At 49.3% G+C, this 18779-nt stretch overlaps 1 protein-coding gene across 1 annotated transcript in view; it reads right to left on the reverse strand.

The window, feature by feature from the left end:
- The window catches only part of PTPRA (protein tyrosine phosphatase receptor type A), a 91845-nt gene that overhangs the window by 30616 nt on the left and 42450 nt on the right, over window positions 1–18779 (reverse strand). The window contains exons 2-3 of the mRNA XM_038744667.1: window positions 14708–14779; window positions 2097–2175 (exon numbers count right to left, since the gene is read on the reverse strand). Coding sequence (XP_038600595.1) covers window positions 2097–2169 — 73 coding nt within the window. The 5' untranslated portion in view covers window positions 2170–2175; window positions 14708–14779. The remainder of the gene's footprint in view (window positions 1–2096; window positions 2176–14707; window positions 14780–18779) is intronic.

Consider the following 18779-nt stretch of genomic DNA (forward strand, 5'->3'; position numbering starts at 1 on the left):
CAAATCTACTTCTCCAGCCCTGATCTCTCTCCCTCTTTCCAGTTTCGCATTGCCTCCTGTCTTTACTTGGATGTCCTCCCGTCACCTCAAACTTAACATGCCCGGATCATTTTTCTACAAAAACGTTCAGGCCATGTCTCCCCACTCCTCAAGCAAATCCAGTGGTTGTCCATCCACCTTCACATCAAACAAAAACTCCTCCTCATCAGCTTTAAAGCAGTTCATCACCTGGTCCTCAACTACCTCACCTTACTACTCTCCTACTACAACCTAACTCACGTACTTCGCTCCTCTAATGCCAACCTTCTCACTGTACCTCCATCTCATCTATCTCGCTGCCGACCCCTCACCCATGTCCTCCCTCTGGCCTAGAACACCCTCCTTTCTCAAACATGGCAAATAATGACTCTTCCCCCTTTCAAAGCCATCTTCTATAGAAGGCCACCCCTGATTAAGCCCAGCCCCTACTTCCTCTTCTCCCACTCCCTTCTGCGGTACTCTTTCTCCCTTTATTCATCGCCCCCACCTAAACTGTAAGCTCACTGTGGGCAGGGAATGGGTCCGTTTATTGTTATATTGTACTCTCCCAAGAGCTTAGTACAGTGCTCTGCACACAGTAAGCGCTCAATAAAAACGATTGAATGAATGAATGAATGAACCCGCATGGGCTTCCCACAGGGATGCTGATCTTCTAGACTTTAAGCTCACTGTGGTAAAGGAATGTGTCTGTTATATTGTTCTACTGTTCTCTTCCAAGCACTTAGGACAGTGCTCTGCCTACAGTAAGTGCTCAATAAATACAATTCTGTTGTATCGAACTCTCCCAAGTGCTCAGTAAAGTGCTCTGTACAGTAAACTCTTAATGAATACCACTGATTAAGTGATTGATTTCTAATCTCCCTACATTCTTTCCTACAACTGACACTTCAGCACTTCTGTGCCATCTAAGCACTTACAAAGGTTCCCACAAATCTCTGTGTCACTTTGGTACACATTCTGTATACTCTACTGCTTCCTCCTTTCTGCCATTTCTGTCTCACTCATTCTCCCCTTCCCCCCTACCCTGCTCCCCACCACCAAATTATAAGCTCCTTGAGAGCAGGGGTTGTATTTGCTCCCCCAAGCACTTAGGAGAGGGTTCTGCACACAGTTGATGCCCAATACATATTACTGATTGATTGCCTCTACTGCTGCTGCAGGGCCAGGGAAGTCTGATCTTTATTCACTTTTTTTTTTCCTATGGGATTTGTTAAGCGCTTACTGTTTGCCAGGCACTGTACTAAATGCTGGGGTAGATTCGAATTAATCAGGTTGGACACAATCCCTGTCCCACACAGGGCTCACAGTCTTCGTCCCCATTTGACAGTTGAGCTAAAAGGCCCAGAGAAGTGAAGCAACTTGGCTAAGGTCACATAGCCGACAAGTAGTGGAGCCAGGACTAGTACCCAGGTCCTCCCAGGCCTGGGCTCTATCCACTGGGCCATGCTGTTTGGCAGACTCCAGCAGCCCAAAGCAGATACAGTCCAACCATTTTCACTCATCTAAGTAATTCTCCATGTCCCATTTTGTGCTCCCCATTGGACATCCCTGGAAATCAGACAATTTCCCCTTCTTCAAAGCCTTACTGAAGGCCCATCTCCTCCAAGGGGCCTTCCCAGACTAAGGCCCCCTTTCCTCTTCTCCGGCTCCCTTCTGCATCACCGTGACCAGCTTCCTTTATTCACCACCCCCTGCCCAGCATCCATGTGAACATCTATCATTTATTGATTTCTGTTAATGTCTGTCTCCCCCTCTGGACTGTAAGCACATTGTGGGCAGGGAATGTGTCTGTTTATTGTATTGTACTCTCCCAGGCACTTAGTACAGTGCTCTCAGTAAGCACTCAAGAAATGCAACTGTATGAATGAAATCAGGCAGGACCCTTGTCCCTATGACTGTCCCTTGTCCCTTTAGACTGTGAGCCCACTGTTGGGTAGGGACTGTCTCTATGTGATGCCAATTTGTACTTCCCAAGCGCTTAGTACAGTGCTCTGCACATAGTAAGCGCTCAATAAATACGATTGATTGATTGATTGATTAGGCTGGTGTTGGCTTACCTGTGGTGACATTGCTGGCACTGAGGCAGGTCAGAACACCGCTTAGCCAAACCAGAATGAGCCATGTGTCCATGTTGACCTGGAAAAGAACGAGATTATCGTTATTATTATACTTGTTGTACTTGTTATTATGGTACTTCTTATGCGCTTTCCATATGCCAAGCACTGTTCTAAGTGCTGGGGTCGATGCAAGTTAATCAGGTTGGACACAGTCTCTGTCCCACAAGGAGCTCACAATCCTCATCTCCATTTTTACAGATGAGGTAATCGAGGCCCAGTGAAGTGAAGTGACTTGCCTAAGGTCACAGAGTAGACAAGTGACAGAGCAAGGATTAGAACCCAGGTCCTTCTGACTCCCAGGCCTGGGCCCTAGCCACTAGGCGGCGCTGCTTCTCTGTAGTGCTTCCCTTGCCTCTCTGATGCTTGCGCTTTCCCTAACCCTACCTCTCCCTCTAAACTGTAAATTCATCGTGGGCAGGGAAAATATCTATCAACTCTGTTGTTGTGCACTCTCCCAAGTGCTGAGTTCAGTGACCTGCACACAGTAAGCACGCAATAAATACCATGGATTGAATGACTGATTGAGAGACTATAGCCTGTCCTTCTAGACGGTAAGCTCGTTGTGGGCAGGGAATGTGTTTGCCAGCTCTGCTGTAGTGTCCTCTCCCAAGCTCTTGGTCCAATGCTCTGCACATGGTAAGCACTCAATAAATACCATTGACTGACTGATTGATGGATTGACTAGACTGTTCCTCTAGACTGGAAGCTCCTTTTGGGCAAGGAGCATGTCTAACAACTCTGTTGTACTGGAATCTCCCAGGGCTTAGTATAGTGCTCTGCACATAGTTAAGTGCCTGGTAAATACCATTATTTGATTGATTGATTGACCAAAAGCTGACTGAGATGTAATCAGCCCTGGAGGACTCTGCCCTCTCCCAAACCTGCCCAAGTCAGCACTACCTTCCCTAACCCCTCCTCCCTCTTTCACTCGCCCCTCTAGACTGTAAGCTCACTGTGGGCAGGGAATGTATCTTCCTATTGCTGTACCGTACTCTCCCAAGTGCTTAGTACAGTGCGCTGCACACAGTAAGCACTCAATCAATATGATTTAATGAATGAATGAACGAAAGGAGCAGAGAGAAGGGAGAAGACAAGAGAGAGGAAAAGGGGAGGGGAGAAGGAGAGGAAATACTTCCACAGTTATCAACACAAACCCCGCCCTTGGCTGCCTGTCACATCCTGTGGGCTTGGGCAGAAAAACAGCCTGACATCACATCCCTGGGCCTGTTTGCAGGCCAGGAGGGGCAGCTGCTGGTTCCAATCACGTCCAGCCTCTCCCCAGGCGCCCCATCCATCGATCCGTCGTATTTATTGGGTGCGTACGGTCCTAAGCACTTGGGAAAGTACTCTGTGACAGAGTTAGTAGACACGCTCTCTGACCACAGTGAGGTGCCCAAAGGTGGGGAGAGGCTTGCCCAGGCCTCTAAGACTAAACCAGAGTAAACCAATAATAGAGTCAACAGGCCTCTCTCACCTTGGTGGTCTCCACACTTCACCCCTGGTGACCCTGTTAGCCTTCTCTGGTCAGAGACAGAGACAGACAGACAGACACGCACATACACACACGTTGGAAATGGAAATAGGGACTTGAACCAGAGCCATCGCTTCCTTATAGCCCCAGAGGCCCTAAGATTTTGCCCCCATTTTTTAATGGTATTTGTTAAGCGCTTACTATACGACAGGCACTGTACTACGCGCTGGGGTGGATACAAGCTAATCCAGTTAGACATAGTCCCCCTCCCTCGTGGGGCTCCCCATTTTACAGTCGAGGAAACTGAGGCCCAGAGAAGCAAAGCGACTCGCCCAAGGTCCTACACAGCAGATGAGGGGCGGAGTCAGAATTAGAACCCAGGTCCTTCGGACTCCCGGGCCAGGGCACTAGCCACTAGGCCATGCTGCTTCTCAGTTCTGCTCTTCTCTCCAATCCCACGGCAAACACACTATGGAACGGGTCCTTCCTTCCCACTGTGGAGACAGAACAACACCCTGCCCCAAAGCACATTTCTGCAAGAATGGGATGCCAGCACATCTCACAAGGGAAGCAGGACACAGCACCAATCCTGAATGGATCAACTCAGAAGCACCAGAATTCATTCATTCATTCATTCATTCAATCAATGGTATTTATTAAGCGCTTACTGTGTGCAAAGCACTATATTAAGCACTTGGGAGAGTACTATACAACAATAAACACATTCCTTGCCCACAATGAGCTAACAGTCGGGGGGGGGGGGGGGGGGGGGGGCGGGGAGAAAGATATCAAAATAAATAAATTACTGATATGGACATATGTGGTGTGGGGCTGAGATGGGGGAAGAACAAAGGGAGCATGGTCAGGGAGATGCAGAAGGGAGTGGGAGATGTGGAAAGGTGGGGCTTAGTCTGGGAAGGCCTCTTTGAGGATCTGTTCCTTCAATAAGGCTTTAAAAGCGGGAGAGTCATTGTCTGCTGGATTTGAGGAGGGAGGGCACTCCAGGCCAGAGGCAGGACATGGGCCAGGGGTCAGCGCCAAGATAAGAGAGATGGAGGCACAGTGAGAAGGTTAGCACTAGAGGAGTGAAGTGCGTGGGCTGGGCTGTAGAAGGAGAGTAGTGAGGTGAGGTGGGAGAGGGCTAGGTGATGGAGTGCTTTAAAGCCAATGGAGAGGAGTTTTTGTTTGATGTGGAGGTGGATGGGCAACCACTGGAGTAGTCTGAGGAGTAAGGTGACATGTCTTGAACGTTTCTGTAGAAAAATGACATGGGCAGCAGAGTGAAGTATGGATTGGAGTGGGGAGAGACAGGAGGTTGGGAAGTCAGCAAGGAGGCTGATGCAGTAATCCAGATGGGATAGGACGAGTGAATTTATTAACGTGGTAGCAGTTTGGATGGAGAGGAAAGGGCAGATTGTAGTGAAGTCGTGAAGGTGGGATCATCAGGATTTAGTGATGGATTGAATATGTGGGTTGAATGAGAGAGAGGAGTCAAAGATAATGCCAAGGTTCCAGACTTGTGAGACAGAAAAGATGGTGGTGCTATCTACAGTGACAGGAAAGTCAGGGAGGACAGGGCTTGGGAGGGAAGATAAGGAGTGCTTAGAACAGTGCTTGGCATGTAGTAAGCGCTTCACAAATATCATAAGAAAGGGGGACGACGGCCGAGCCTCGGCCCCAACACTGTGGAACCGAGAACTGGGGCAAATCAGCACCCCTCTCTGATCTCTCATCCTGTCGTCATGTCCCTGCAGAGACGCAGAGGGCATCAAGAGCGAGGAGAAGGGAGCGGTTGGGGCACATTCCGGAGGGTACACAAAGATGATGATGATGTTTTTTTTTTGAATGTGAGATAGCAGGTATTTTTTAACCCTGCAGTAGCTGACCCCTCCAAACTGGTGTTCTGCCATTGAGGATATTTCCCCTTTTATCATTGCATCATAGGGAAACACACAAATCATGATTTGCTGGCGTTGGTATCATCGGATCTACCCGGCTGACAGGACAGAGTGGGAGGCTGGGCGAAGAGGCAACAGATGCAGCCTGGGATCGGTGCATAATTCAATTCCGGTTGGCATGGCAACGCTTCCGCTTTGCTCTTGATTGTTAATCAGGATGCGGCTGCTTGTCTCTTAAGGGTGCATGGGAACTGCCCTGCCCCCTCTCCCCAGCCAACTACCAAGGGCAAGAGGCGGCATGTCGGGAACAAGCCGCCTGCCCCATTCGTGGCCCAGGAATGCAAGAGGAAGGGGAAGCAAGTGGAACCACCATGGCCTAGTGGTTTAGACCCCAGGCCGGGGTGTCAGAAGAACTTGATTTCTGATCCCGGTTCCACCGGTTGCCTGCCGTGTGACCTTGGGCCTGTCACTCCCCTTCTCTGTACCTCAGTGACCTCATCTGTAAAATGGGGATGAAGACTGTGGGACAAGGACTTTGTCCAACCTGATTAGCTTGTATCTCCCCCATGCTTAAAGCAGTACCTGGCACGTAGGAAGCACTTAACAAATAGCATTAAGAAAGGAAAAAGACAAAAATAAAGGCAGCAGCAGCAGAAAATAAATGTCACCAAGGAAACAATCCACTTGCAGTATCCAAACACGGTGATAGGGGAGGAAAATGAGAAAGACCCGTTTTTTGGTTGTATAAAGCATGATTTAGGTTGGTCACCTACATGGATAGGATTTCACCACGTAGCACTTGTATTATCAGCGACTTCATTCATTCAGCCTTATTTATTCAGTCCTTACTGTGTGCAAAGCACTGTACTAAGCACGTGGGAGAGTACAACATAAAAGCCGACACATTCCCTGCCCACAACGAGCTCACAGTCTAGAGGGGGAGACAGACATTAATATGCATGAATAAATAAATAAGTAAATTACAGATATATACAAATATCTGCATATGTGCTGTGGGGATGGGAGGGAGGGTGAATGAAGGAACAAGTCAGGGCAATGTAGAAGGGAGTGGGAGAGGAGGAGAGGTGGTCTTAGGGAAAGCTTCTAGGAGGAGATGGGCCTTCAATAAGGCTTTGAAGTGGAGGAAAGCAATTATCTGTCTGATAGACTGAGGGCATGCATTCCAGGCCAGAGGCAGGATGTGGGGGAGATGCCCGAGGCGATAGGCAAGATGGAGGCACAGTGAGAAGGCTGGCATTAGAGGAACGAAGTGTGTAGGCTGGGTTGTGGTAGGCATGAGGGAAAGTGGGTGGGCACGGCGGCATCCAGGTACACCACTCCTGGTCCGCTTCCAGGGGGATTGGGCACCCCATCCCCAGCTCAAAAGATGTTATACTGTACTCTCCCAATCACTTAGTACAGTGCTTTGCACACGGCAAGCAGAAGCCACATGGCATAATGGGTAGAGCCCAGGCTTGGGAGACCGAAGGACCTGGGCTCTAATTCCAACTCCGCCACGTCTCTGGGCCACAGTTCCCTCATTGGTAAAATGGGGATAGTGACTGTGAGCCCCATGTGGGACAGGGACTGTCCAACCTGTTTAGCTTGTACCTAACATCACAGAGAAGCAGCGTGGCTTAGTGGAAAGAGCACAGGCTTGGGAGTCAGAGGTCGTGAGTTCTAATCCCAGCTCCACCACTTCTCTGCTGTGTGACCTTGGGCAAGTCACTTCGCTTCTATGTGCCTCATTTACCTCATCTGTAAAATGGGGATTAAGATGAGAAGTAGCATGGCTCAATGGAAAGAGCCAGGGCTTGGGAGTCAGAGGTCATGGGTTCAAATCTCGGCTCTGCCAATTGTCAGCTGTGTGACCTTGGGCAAGTCACCTAACTTCTCTGTGCCTCAGTTACCTCATCTGTAAAATGGGGATTAAGACTGTGAGCCCCAACCTGATCACCTTGTATCCACCCCAGCACTTAGAACAGTGCTTTGCACATAGTAAGCACTTAACAAATGTCATCATCATTATTATTATTATTATGTGGGACAGCCCGATTACCTTATATCCATCCCAGTGCTTAGAACAGTGCTCGGCACATAGAAAGCGCTTAACAAATACCATCATTATTATTATTATTATGATTGATTGAATGAATGAGTGAAAGGGTCACCTTATCTTATGGGGAAGCGGGGTGCCAGGCTGAGGATTCAGGGGCAGCCAATATTAGAGAGAGGAGAGAGGAGAGAGGAGAGAGGAGAGAGGAGAGAGGAGAGAGGAGAGAGGAGAGAGAGAGAGAGAGAGAGGAGAGAAAGAGAGAGAGAGAAAGAGAGAAAGAGAGAGAGAGAGAGAGAGAGAATGCGCGCACACACCCACACCCAGATTTATTGAGTGCTTATTGTGTGCAGAGCAGTGGTCTAAATGCTTGGGAAAGTCCAACAGAACAGAGTCGGTAGACACGTTCCCTGCACACAACAAGCTTCCAGTCTAGAGGGACAGTCAATAGTCAAATAATGGTATTTACTGAGCACTTACTGTGTGCTGAGCCCTGGACTAAGTACTTGGGAGAGGCCAGTAGAACCGTTATGGTAGAAACATTCCCTGCCCACAAGGAGCTTCCATTCTAGAGGAACAGTACGTAAGCACTTACCAAATACCAGACAATCAGGCTGTTGGTGAGCAGGGCCCTGGGTCGCCAACCCCAATCTGGGACCACCGTCTCTCTCCGGAGCACCTTTCACCTACTCATAACCTTGTCAGCCCCCTTCTAAAAACATTACTCCTTACGGGCAGGAAAGTTAACCCAGCTCCACCACTGGTCTCCTAGGTGACTTTGGGCAAGTCACTTTACTTCTCTGGGCCTCAGTTCCCTCAACTGTAAAATGGGACTCAGGAGGACTTGGGTTCTAATCCTGGTTCCAGCCCTTGTCTACTCTGTGACCTTGGGCAAATCACTTCACTTCCCTGGGCCTCAGTGACCTCACCTGTAAAATGGGGATAGGGACTGTGTTCAGTCTGATTTGCTTGTATCCACCCCAACGCTGACTACAGTGCTGGCACATAGAAAGCACTTGTTTTTACCATTGTTTTTACCAACTCTGTTAGACTGGATCCTCATAAGGGCTTAGTCCAGTTGTCTGCACACAGTCAGCACTCAGTAAATACCACTGATGGATGGGTGATTACACCGGGAAAGGCTTTTCCTCACTCCCCATTTCAACTGCCTCCATCTCTTCCCACCCACGAGCTGACTACCTACTCCCGCCCTGGCCCTCGCCAGCGATGAGGAAGAGATTTTTTGCCAGGTGGAGCCCTGGCACATTGTATCATCCCTGAAATCTGGGTGGGCCCAGCATCTGATGGCTTTATCTGGCCACTGCCCCTTGTTGACATTATTATTATTATTATTATAATGGTATTTGTTAAGTGCTTACCTTGGGCTAGTCACTGTTCTAAGCACTGGGGTAGCTCCAAAACTAATCGGGTTGGACACAGTTCCTGTCCCACACGGAGCTCACTGTGTTCATCCCCATTTTACAGGTGAGGCAAGGCACAGAGAAATTAAGTGACTTGCCTAAGGTCACCCAGCAGACAAGTGGCAGAGGTGGAATTAGAACTCAGGTCCTTCTGACTCCCAGGACTGGGTTCTAGCCACTATGCCGATGCTGTTTCCCTTGAGACCTGCCTGTTGGATTGGGGCTGGCTGTTGGCCAGGCTGGATGGAGAAACTGTCACCAGTGTTGGCTTTATGCCCGCATTCTCAATGGATGTGGGTGGCAGCACTCACCCCGAGGTTGAAAATCATCATCGATGGTATTTATCAAGCACTTACTGTGGGGGCAGAGCATTGTAATGAGCAGTTGGGAGAGTACAGTTCAACAGAGTCGGTAGACGCGCTCCCTGCTCACAAAGAGCTTCCAGTTTTGGGGGGCAGTCTACAGTCAGTCCGTCAATCAATGGCATTTCTTGAGCATGGACTGTGTGCAGAGCACTGTAATAATAACAGTAATAATACTAATAATAATGGTATTGGTTAACTGCTTACAATGTGCCAAGCTCTGTTCTAAGCACTGGCAGGGAATATAAGGAAATCAGGTTGGACATAATCCCTGTCCCACCTGGGGCTCACGGTCTTCATCCCCATTTGACAGAAACCGAGGGTCAGAGAAGTGAGGTGACTTGCCCAAGGTCACACAGAAGACAGGTGGCAGGGCCTGAATCAGAACCCTGGTCCTTCGGACTCTCAGGCCCGGGCTCTAACCACCAGGCTAAGCTGCTTTCAAGCACTTGGGAGAGGACAAGTCAAGAGACACGTTCCCTGCCTGCAACCACTCTTCCTTCCTTTCTCACAAACTGTCCCTGACCCACCTGACCATCTCCGGTTTTTTTTTGGTTTTTCAGTGTGGGAGGGAGGGGAGAAAGCGGGGAGGAGAACCAGGGCCTGGTTTTCATTCTCCGTCCCTCCTTCTCCTTTGGGCTTTAGTTAGCACTGGCTCCCAGCCCGGCTTCTAAGAGCAGGACCAATCCCGGGGCCCAGGAGAGCAGAGAGGGAGAAGCGAGGAGCAGCAAGGGAGGAGCTGAGATGAACCATCCCCACCCGGCCAGGCAGCTGTGAACGAGTCCTAGAGACATGAAGAAAGGAAACGGAAAGATTCAGTGGGGTGGGACCATGACTTTTCTTTGTTTTTCTTCCACTGACTCCCCCATCCCTGGACCAGTCCCCGCCCTCCACCGCCATGGGAAAACTGGCAATTTGAGGAAAACATAAGCCATACTACGAAATCCTGCATTTGCGAATGAAAACTCAAGACAGATACAGTTTCCACTACTGGCAGTTTCCCCTCTCCCGGAGTCTTTGGCCTTGTTTTCCAAAACAAGACATCACTTCTTGCCGGATGAGGACGGCGGGTTGTCCGGCGGCGGGGAGATGCCTGGCTCAGAGTGCCCCTGCCCCCCTCCCTCAGCCCCAGCTTCCTCGGGTTTGCGGCTGATGGTTGCTATTTTCAACTTGGAATCCTCCCCTGGTTTCTCCTCAACTGGAAGAGGTCAGAGGGGTTTGCCAGGGCCTAGTAATGCCACCTGTGCCAGGGCTGGCTGGGAAACAAATGGCAGGAGGAGGGGTGCACTCCCTGGGAGCCAGGGAGGGGTGCACTTGTCTTCCTCGACCAGAACCCAAATTGGGTCAGGAGGTGGGAGGGGGCAAGCCCGGGAGCTGGGGAAAGGTGCCCGCTTCCTTGCTTCCCAGAACCCTCAGCAGCTCCTGAGATGAGCAAGCAGGGAAGTCCCCTTTGAAGTGTGATGCTCAGTTTGGGGCTGAGCCAGGATGCTTTCCGACTTGGAACGGTTCACCGACCTCTCAAATCCATCCATTGATAAATGGTATTTATTGAGCGTTGTATTTATTGAGCATTTACTGTGTGCAGGGCACTGTACTAAGCTCTTGGGAGAGAACAGGCCAATACAGGCGGGAGATACCCTCGCTGCCCACCAAGAGCAAAGAGTCTACAGTCTACCGCACTCTCCTGCCCCAGGATTTCAAGCAGCGTGGCCTAGTGGATAGTGCCTGGGCGTGGAAGTCAGAATGACCTGGGTTCTAATCCCAGCTCCTCCACTTGTCTGCTGGGGGATCTTGGGGGAGTCACTTCACTTCTTTGGGTCTCAGTTACCTCATCTGTAAAATGGGGATAAGATGGGGAGCTCCATGTGAGCTGTGAATACTGTCTTCTATGCTTGTCTCCTATGTGACCCTGGGCAAGTCACTTTACTTCTCTGTGCCTCAGTTCCCTCATCTGTAAAATGGGGATGAAGACAAGGAGCCCCACATATTTATTTTACTTGTACATAGTTATTCTACTTATTTTATTTTGTTAATATGTTTTGTTTTGTTCTCTGTCTCCCCCTTCTAGACTGTGAGCCCACTATTGGGTAGGGACCGTCTCTATATGTTGCCAACTTGTACTTCCCAAGCGCTTAGTACAGTGCTCTGCACATAGTAAGCGCTCAATAAATACGATTGAATGAATGAATGAATGAACATGGACTACTGTGTCCAACTTGATTAGCCTGTATCTACCCCAGTACTTAGTACAGTGCCTGGCACATAGTAAGCACATTAAAAAATCATAAGAAAATAAAAGGGTGGGGGGCTGTGGGGAGGAAACACTTTCTTCTTCCCAAGACCTGTGGTGAAGCTGGCAACCCTAGGAGTCAATAACATCCATGAAAGGCTCTTTATTAGGCGGGTGATGGCGTGAGCCAGAAGGAGAGTCAGATGACCTAGTTTAAGATGCTGCTTTTCCCAGAGACAATTAACTCTTCTGATCCCAGAAGCTGTCTGATAACACCAGGGGGGACAGTGGGGCTTCCTGACAAGCTCCTAGCCCAGAGCCCAGGCCGCCGACCCCCCCCCCCGCCCCCCCACCGCCCCAACCCCCGAAACACACCGCCTAGTGGATAGAGCACGGGCCTGGGAGTCAGGGTTCTAATTCCAGCCCTGCCACTTGTCTGCTGGGTGACCTTGGGCAAGACACTTCACTTCTCTGTGCCCCAGTTCCCTCATCTGTAAAATGGGGGTGAAGACTGTGAGTATGATGTGGGACAGGGACTGTGTCCAACATGATTTGCTTGTTTTGCCCCCCAGCGCTTGGTACAGTGCATGGCACATTGTGGGCGCTTAACCAATACTACAATTACAATTATCACCCACCTACATCTTCTGAACTCCCTGAACCTAGGGGAAGCAGTGTGGCCTAATGGATAGAGCCCAAGCCCAGGAGCCTGAAGGACTTGAGTTCTAACCCCAGCTCTGCCAATTGCTTCTGGGAAACCTTGGGCAAGTCACTTCACTTCTCTGGGCCTCAGTTCCCTTGACTGTAAAATGGGGATACCTGTTCCCCCTCCTACTTAAACTGTGAGCCTCATGTGGGACAGGGACTGTGTTTGATCTAATCAACTTGTAACTACCCCAGCATTTAGAACATTGTTTGACACATAATAAGTGCTGAACAAATACCATAAACCCTCCACATCCCCCCAAAAACACACAAAACCCAGCACACCCACTTCACTTCTCTAAACACCACCCTACTCACTGACCTCCATCTCATTTATCTCGCCACTGATCCCTCACCCACGTGCTGCCTCTGGCCTGGAATGCCCTCCCCCTTCATATTCGACAGACCACCACTCTCCCCACCTTCAAAATCTTATTAAAAGCCCATCTCCTCCAAGAGGCTTTCCCCAACTAAGCCCTCAATTCCCCTACTCCCTTTCCCTTCCATGTCACCCTTGCACTTGGATCTGTACCCTTTATTCACTCTTCCCTCCATCCCACGGCACTAGTGTCCATATCTGTAATTTATTTTAATGCCTGTCTCTCCCTTTAGACTGTGAGCTCCTTGCGGGCATGGAATGTGTCTGCCAACTTTTTCTTTTTTTTTACGGAATTTGTTAAGTACTATGAGATGTCAAACACTGTTCTAAGCGCTGGGGTAGATCCAACTGAATTAGGTTGGACCCAGTCCCTGTCCCAAATGGGGCTCACTGTCTAAGCAGGAAGGAGAACAGGACGACTGAGGCCCAACGAAGTGAAGTGACTTGCCTACGGATAGAGCACAGGCCTCGGATTTAGAAGGATCTGCGTTCTAATCCCGGCTCCACCAGTTGTGTATTTTTATTTAGCACTTACTACATGTCAAGCAGTCTTCTAAACCATGGGGTGGATACAAGCTAATCAGGTTAGACCCAGTCCCCGTCCCACCCGGGGCTCACAGTCTTCATGCCCATCTTACAGATGAGGGAACTGACGTTGGAGAAGTGAAGTCAGCGGCTACGTGGCGGAGCTGGGATTAGGATCCAGGATTCCCAGGCCGGTGTGAGCTCCATGTGGGACAGACACTGGGTCTAACCTGTTTAGATTGTATCTAACCCAGCGTTTAATAAAGTGCCTGGCATACATTAAATGCTTAACAACAATGTCTTTGTCACTTTACTTCAGGACCTTGGGCAAGTCACTTCACTTCTCTGGGCCTCGGTTCCCACATTTGGAAAATGGGAATTGAGAGTGTAAGCCCCAAGCGGGACAGGGACTGCATACAATCTGGTTAACTTGAATCTACCCCATCGTATAGAACAGTGCTTGGCAGATGGTAAGCACTTAACGAATACCATAGTAAAAAACAAAAAACAAACCCCATAAACAATACAGTCATGAAGGGAGGTGACAGTTTCTCCCTGGCTTTGTGTTCTGAGCGTGGGGCACTACAAATGAATTTTCCCAGCGCCGTTCCAAACAATTTCAAGTCAGGGTATCCAGAAAAAAGAAAAACTTCATCTCCCCCTGCTATTTTTCATTTCACGCCACTGAACCCAGTTGCTGGGTTTTCTTTGCTGGACCAGATCTCAAAAATATCGGTTGCGTCTCTTATTCAGTAGAAGCTCATTTAAAATTGAAAAAAAAAAAACCCCAACAAAAACCCCCGAAACAAAAACAAAAAACCAGAAAGGTACCTTGTTGTAAAGATTTATAGGAAAGATGTTACTTTAGAGTTGTATCTCTGCAATCCCTTGAACAAGACAAAGGACAGTTGATGCAGGGATGGGAGGATCTGTGATTATAACCGTGCTGAATCAAACAATGGTATTTACTGAGCGTTTAGTGTGTAGTAGACTGTATGCTCACTGTGGGCAGGGGTTATGTCTACCAACTTTGTTCTAGTGTACTCTCCCAAGCTGTGTGCTTAGTCCAGTGTTCTGCGCACAGTAAGCGCTTAATAAATACTATTGATTGATATAGACTTTCCCTCTGGACTGTAAGCTCATTGCAAACAGGGAATGTGCCGACCCAGTCTGTTCTGTTGTCCTCTCCCAAGTGCTTAGCCCTGTGCTCTGCGCACGGTAGGCACTCAATAAATGCCGTCAATTGACTGATGGACTACAGACTGCCCCTCTAGACAGAAAGCTCATTGTAGGCAGGAAACGTGTCTACCCACTCTGTTCTACAGTCCTTTCCCAAGCGCTTAGTCCAGTGCTCTGCACCCAATAAGCGCTCAATAAATATGATTGTCTGACTGATAGATACCGAAAGCTTGGGACAACACAGTCTGTAGTCCACAGGCTCCCTGGCCACCGCAAGCTTCGGGCCTAGATGACGAAAAGCCAGAGAGAACAGAAGCGTTTCCCCTACCTTGGTTACTGTCACCGCTTCATCTGCCGCAAGTCTCTGTGATCCTCGTTAAAGGTCTTCCGGGGAAGGCACCTGCAACCAAGAGCAAAGCCAGTTAGGGAACCCGGGTTCCGAGAAGCGCAACGCTTTGCTCAATGATCGTCCGTCCAGGGCCCGGACACCCTGCCGCACGTCGAGCACTGTAGGGAGCACTTCGGAGAGGACAAATGAGTTAGAAGACATGGTCTTTTCCCTCAAGGAGCTAACGTCTGCCCCCCCCCCCCCACCTTGACTGTAAGCTCATTGTGGGAAGGGGTGAGGTCTACCAGCGCTGCTCTGTTGGACTCTCCTAAGTGCTCATTACAGTGCTCCGCACACAGGAAGCAGGAAATACCACTGATTGATGGATAGGAAGAGACGGAGACTTACATAAATTACGGCTGGGCTCTCGTTTACAGTCTGTAGACGGCAAGCTTGTTGTGGGCAGGAGCGTGTCTACCAACTCTGTTGAATTGTCATCTCCCTAGTGCTTAGTACAGTGCTCTGCACTCAGTAAACACTTGAGAAATACCACTGATTGACTGGAAGACAGAGACTTACATAAATTATGGAGAGGGTCTTGTTGTGGGTAGGGAACATGTCTACCAACTCAGTTATACCATTCTTTCCCAGTAGTATAGTGCTCTGCACCCAATAAATACCACTGATTAACAGATCCGCAGGTTGCATTAGGCATCTAGCAGAGGAGGTACAAGCTGGCAAGAAGCTTTCCTGCTCTCCTAATGGTGGGATCTTCAATTTTTGAGGTCCCTCTGTCAGGAGGAACCTCTTTCCTTTTCAATCAATCCGTGGTACTTACTGAGCACTTGTGTGCAGAGCACTGGAAGAGGACAGTACAGATGCAGAACTGATGCATGCCCTGCCCACAACGAGCTACAGTCTAGAGGACGAGCTTATGGTCTAGAGCAGGAACTTATGGCCCACAGGAGGACTTCCATTCATTTCCCTTTTGCTTTCAGAGGCTGTGTCAGGGTACAGCCCTCCCCTGGGGGCCCAGGTGCCTTTCCTCCCAAGAGCAAAATATCCGGAATGAAAACTGTGCACTGGTACAGGGAATCGCTTTCCACTTTTGAGAATCCACCTGAGGATTCAGAAGGGAGGCATTGCTTTTTGGCCCCTAGACTGTAAGCACGTTACAGGCCGGGAATGGATCTGCTAATTCTATTGTACTGGACTCTCCCAAGCACTTGATCCAGTGCTCTGCAGAGAGTAAATGCTCGATAAATACCAATGATTAATTGACTGTAGACTTGTCTCTAGCCTGCAAGCTCATTGTGGTCAGGGAACGCGCCTACCAACTCTGTTCTGTTGTCCTCTCCCAAGCACTTAGTCCAGTGCTCTGCATACCAGAAGAACTCCATAAATACGACTGATTGATTCCGAAGGGGCAAAGAATCACAAGCACGGAGGAGGGCATGGGCAAGAGGCCAGTGGGAGGACAAAGTCCAGTTAGAAGGTTGGCTTGCGAGGAACGAAAGAGCTAGCCAGACTGCCCCTCAAGACTGTGAGCTCGCTGTGGGCAGCAATGTGTCTGTTCTTATATTGTACTCTCCCAAGCACTTAATACAGAGTACTGAGCACAAGTTAAGTGCTCAGTAAATATGACTGAATGTACGAATGACTGAAAGGGATGGAAGAGAGACTGGAGAAGTCTATCAGTGGTCTATCTATACTGAGCACTTACTGCACGTAGAGCACCATACTAAGCGCTTGGGAGAGTCCAAAAGAACAGAGTTGGTAGCTACGTTCCCTGCCTATAACAAGCTTACAGTCTAGAGGGACAGCCTATAATCAGCCAATGGTGTTTACTGAGTGCTTACTGTGTGCAGAGCACTGGACTAAGCACTTGGGAGAGTGTACTAGAACAGAGTTGGTAGAAACATTCCCTGGTCACAAATTGGAGGACGAGAGAGCTGATGGGGTGTCTTAAAAGCAATAGCCCAGACTCCGTCGGGGATGGCGAGGAGCGGGGAAATCCCTGAAGATTTCTGAGGAGTGTGGGACACATGTGCAGGACCACGTTCTCATAAACTGCTCCGAGAAGCGAGGCCCGCTAAGGATTGGAGAGGGAGGGTCAGTGAAGCGGCCGACGTAGTGGTGGAGCCAGGCTGTGACAGGTGCTGAACCGACTGGGGTGGATGTTCGAATGAAGAGCAATGGGTGGATTCTAGATCCTCACCATCGTCTTCAAAGCGCTCCATCCCCCTGCCCCCTCCTACTCCAGCCCAGCCCGCACACTTTGTTCCCCTCATGCCAACCTTCTCACTGAATCACCATCTTGTCTATCTCGCTGCCGACCTCTCACTCAAGTCCTGCCTCTAGCCTGGAAGGCCCTCCCTTTTCGTATTTGACAGACAAATTACTTTCCCTGCCTTCAAAGCTTTATTGAAGGCACAACTCCTACAAGAGGCCTTCCCTGACTAAGCCCTCATTTCCTCTTTTCTCACTCCTTCTCTGCATCTATCTGCTACTCCGACTCAGCCCGCACATTCTGCTCCTCTAGCACCAGCTCACTCGCTGCCAACTCCTTTCCCATGTCCTCCCCCTAGCCTGGAACTCCCTCTCCCTGCATATATGCCACACCACTGCTCTCTCCACCTTCAAAGCATTACTAAGGTCACATCTCCTCCATAAGGCCTTCCCAGGTTACTCCCTCTTTTCCCCAGCTCCCTCTCCCTTCTGTGTCATTCATTCATTTAGTTGTACGTAGTGAGCACTTACTGTGTGCAGAGCACTGTACTAAGTGCTTGGAAAGAACAATTTGCAACAAATAAATACAGTCCCTACCCAACAATGAGCTCACAGTTTCTGCACTTGGACTGTGACCTTTGGACATTTGATATTATCCCCCACCCCAACCCCACCGCACTTATGTCCATACTTCTAAATTATATATTATAAATTACTTATTTAGTCACATTAATGTATGCTCCCTACCCCTAGAGTGTAAGCTCACTGTGGGCAGGGAACATGTCTGCTAATTCTGTTGTATTGTGCTCTCCAAAGTGCTTAGTCCAGGGCTCTGCAGATAGTAAGTCCTCAATAAAAACCACTGATTGATTGACTGAGGAAGAACCAATAGAATTCAGTGACGGGGCACGATACTCTGTCATCGGTGGAGTTGGTTTAGAGATCAGAGGATTCTGTTGATGGGGACAGAGCGCAATTTTGTGGGAAGGGGTGGTGTGGGAGAGAGAGGTGGATTAGGCAGCTGTGACTGGACAGTGGTAATTTAGAGTCGGTGTGGTCAGGAGGCCGTACAGTGACAAGTGATGATGACATCCTGGTGAGGGAGGGGACCCAACCTGGTGAGTGGGCAGGATGGGGTGGACAAGGAGGCCAACAAAAGTTGAAGTGTGAGAGGAAATGGGCATCAGGAATGCCCGGGTATATGCTGAAGGCCCTACAGGCCAGGACAGGACTGGAGAGGAGGAGAGGTGAAAAGTGAGGAGGTAATCAGAGGTGCTCAGCAAACTAGAAGGGAAGACAGTGTTGGGTGGAAGTCGACCAGAGCTGTAGTGAGAGGGGAAGCGGGCATTGGGAATGCCCAGGTATACATTGAACAATAATAACAATAATAATTGTGGTATTTGTTATGCACTTACTATGTGCCAGGCACTGTATTAAGCACTGGAGTAGGTATGAGATAATCAGGTCGGATACAGTCCCTGTTCCACATGGGGTTCACAGCCTTCATCCCTGTTTTATAGATGAGGAAACTGAGGCCTGGAGAAGCCCTCTCCATCCAAACTGCTACAACTTCAAACCAAGCACTTAGCCTGTCGCACCTTGATTACTGCATTGGCCTCCTTGCTGACCTCCCTGCCTCCTGTCTCTCCCTACATACTTCACTCTGCTGCCCAGATCATTTTTCTATAGAAATGTTCAGGCCATGTTTCCCCACTCCTCCAGTGGTTGCCCATCCACTTCAGCAAACAGCAAACAGTCCATCCCTTACCCCTTCCTACCTCACCTCTCTGCTATCCTACTCCAACCACTCCAGCCCATGCACTTCACTCCTCTAATGCTGACC

Source organism: Tachyglossus aculeatus, chromosome 4 (genome assembly GCF_015852505.1).
Source record: "Tachyglossus aculeatus isolate mTacAcu1 chromosome 4, mTacAcu1.pri, whole genome shotgun sequence".
In the NCBI taxonomy this organism is placed as follows: Eukaryota; Metazoa; Chordata; class Mammalia; order Monotremata; family Tachyglossidae; genus Tachyglossus; species Tachyglossus aculeatus.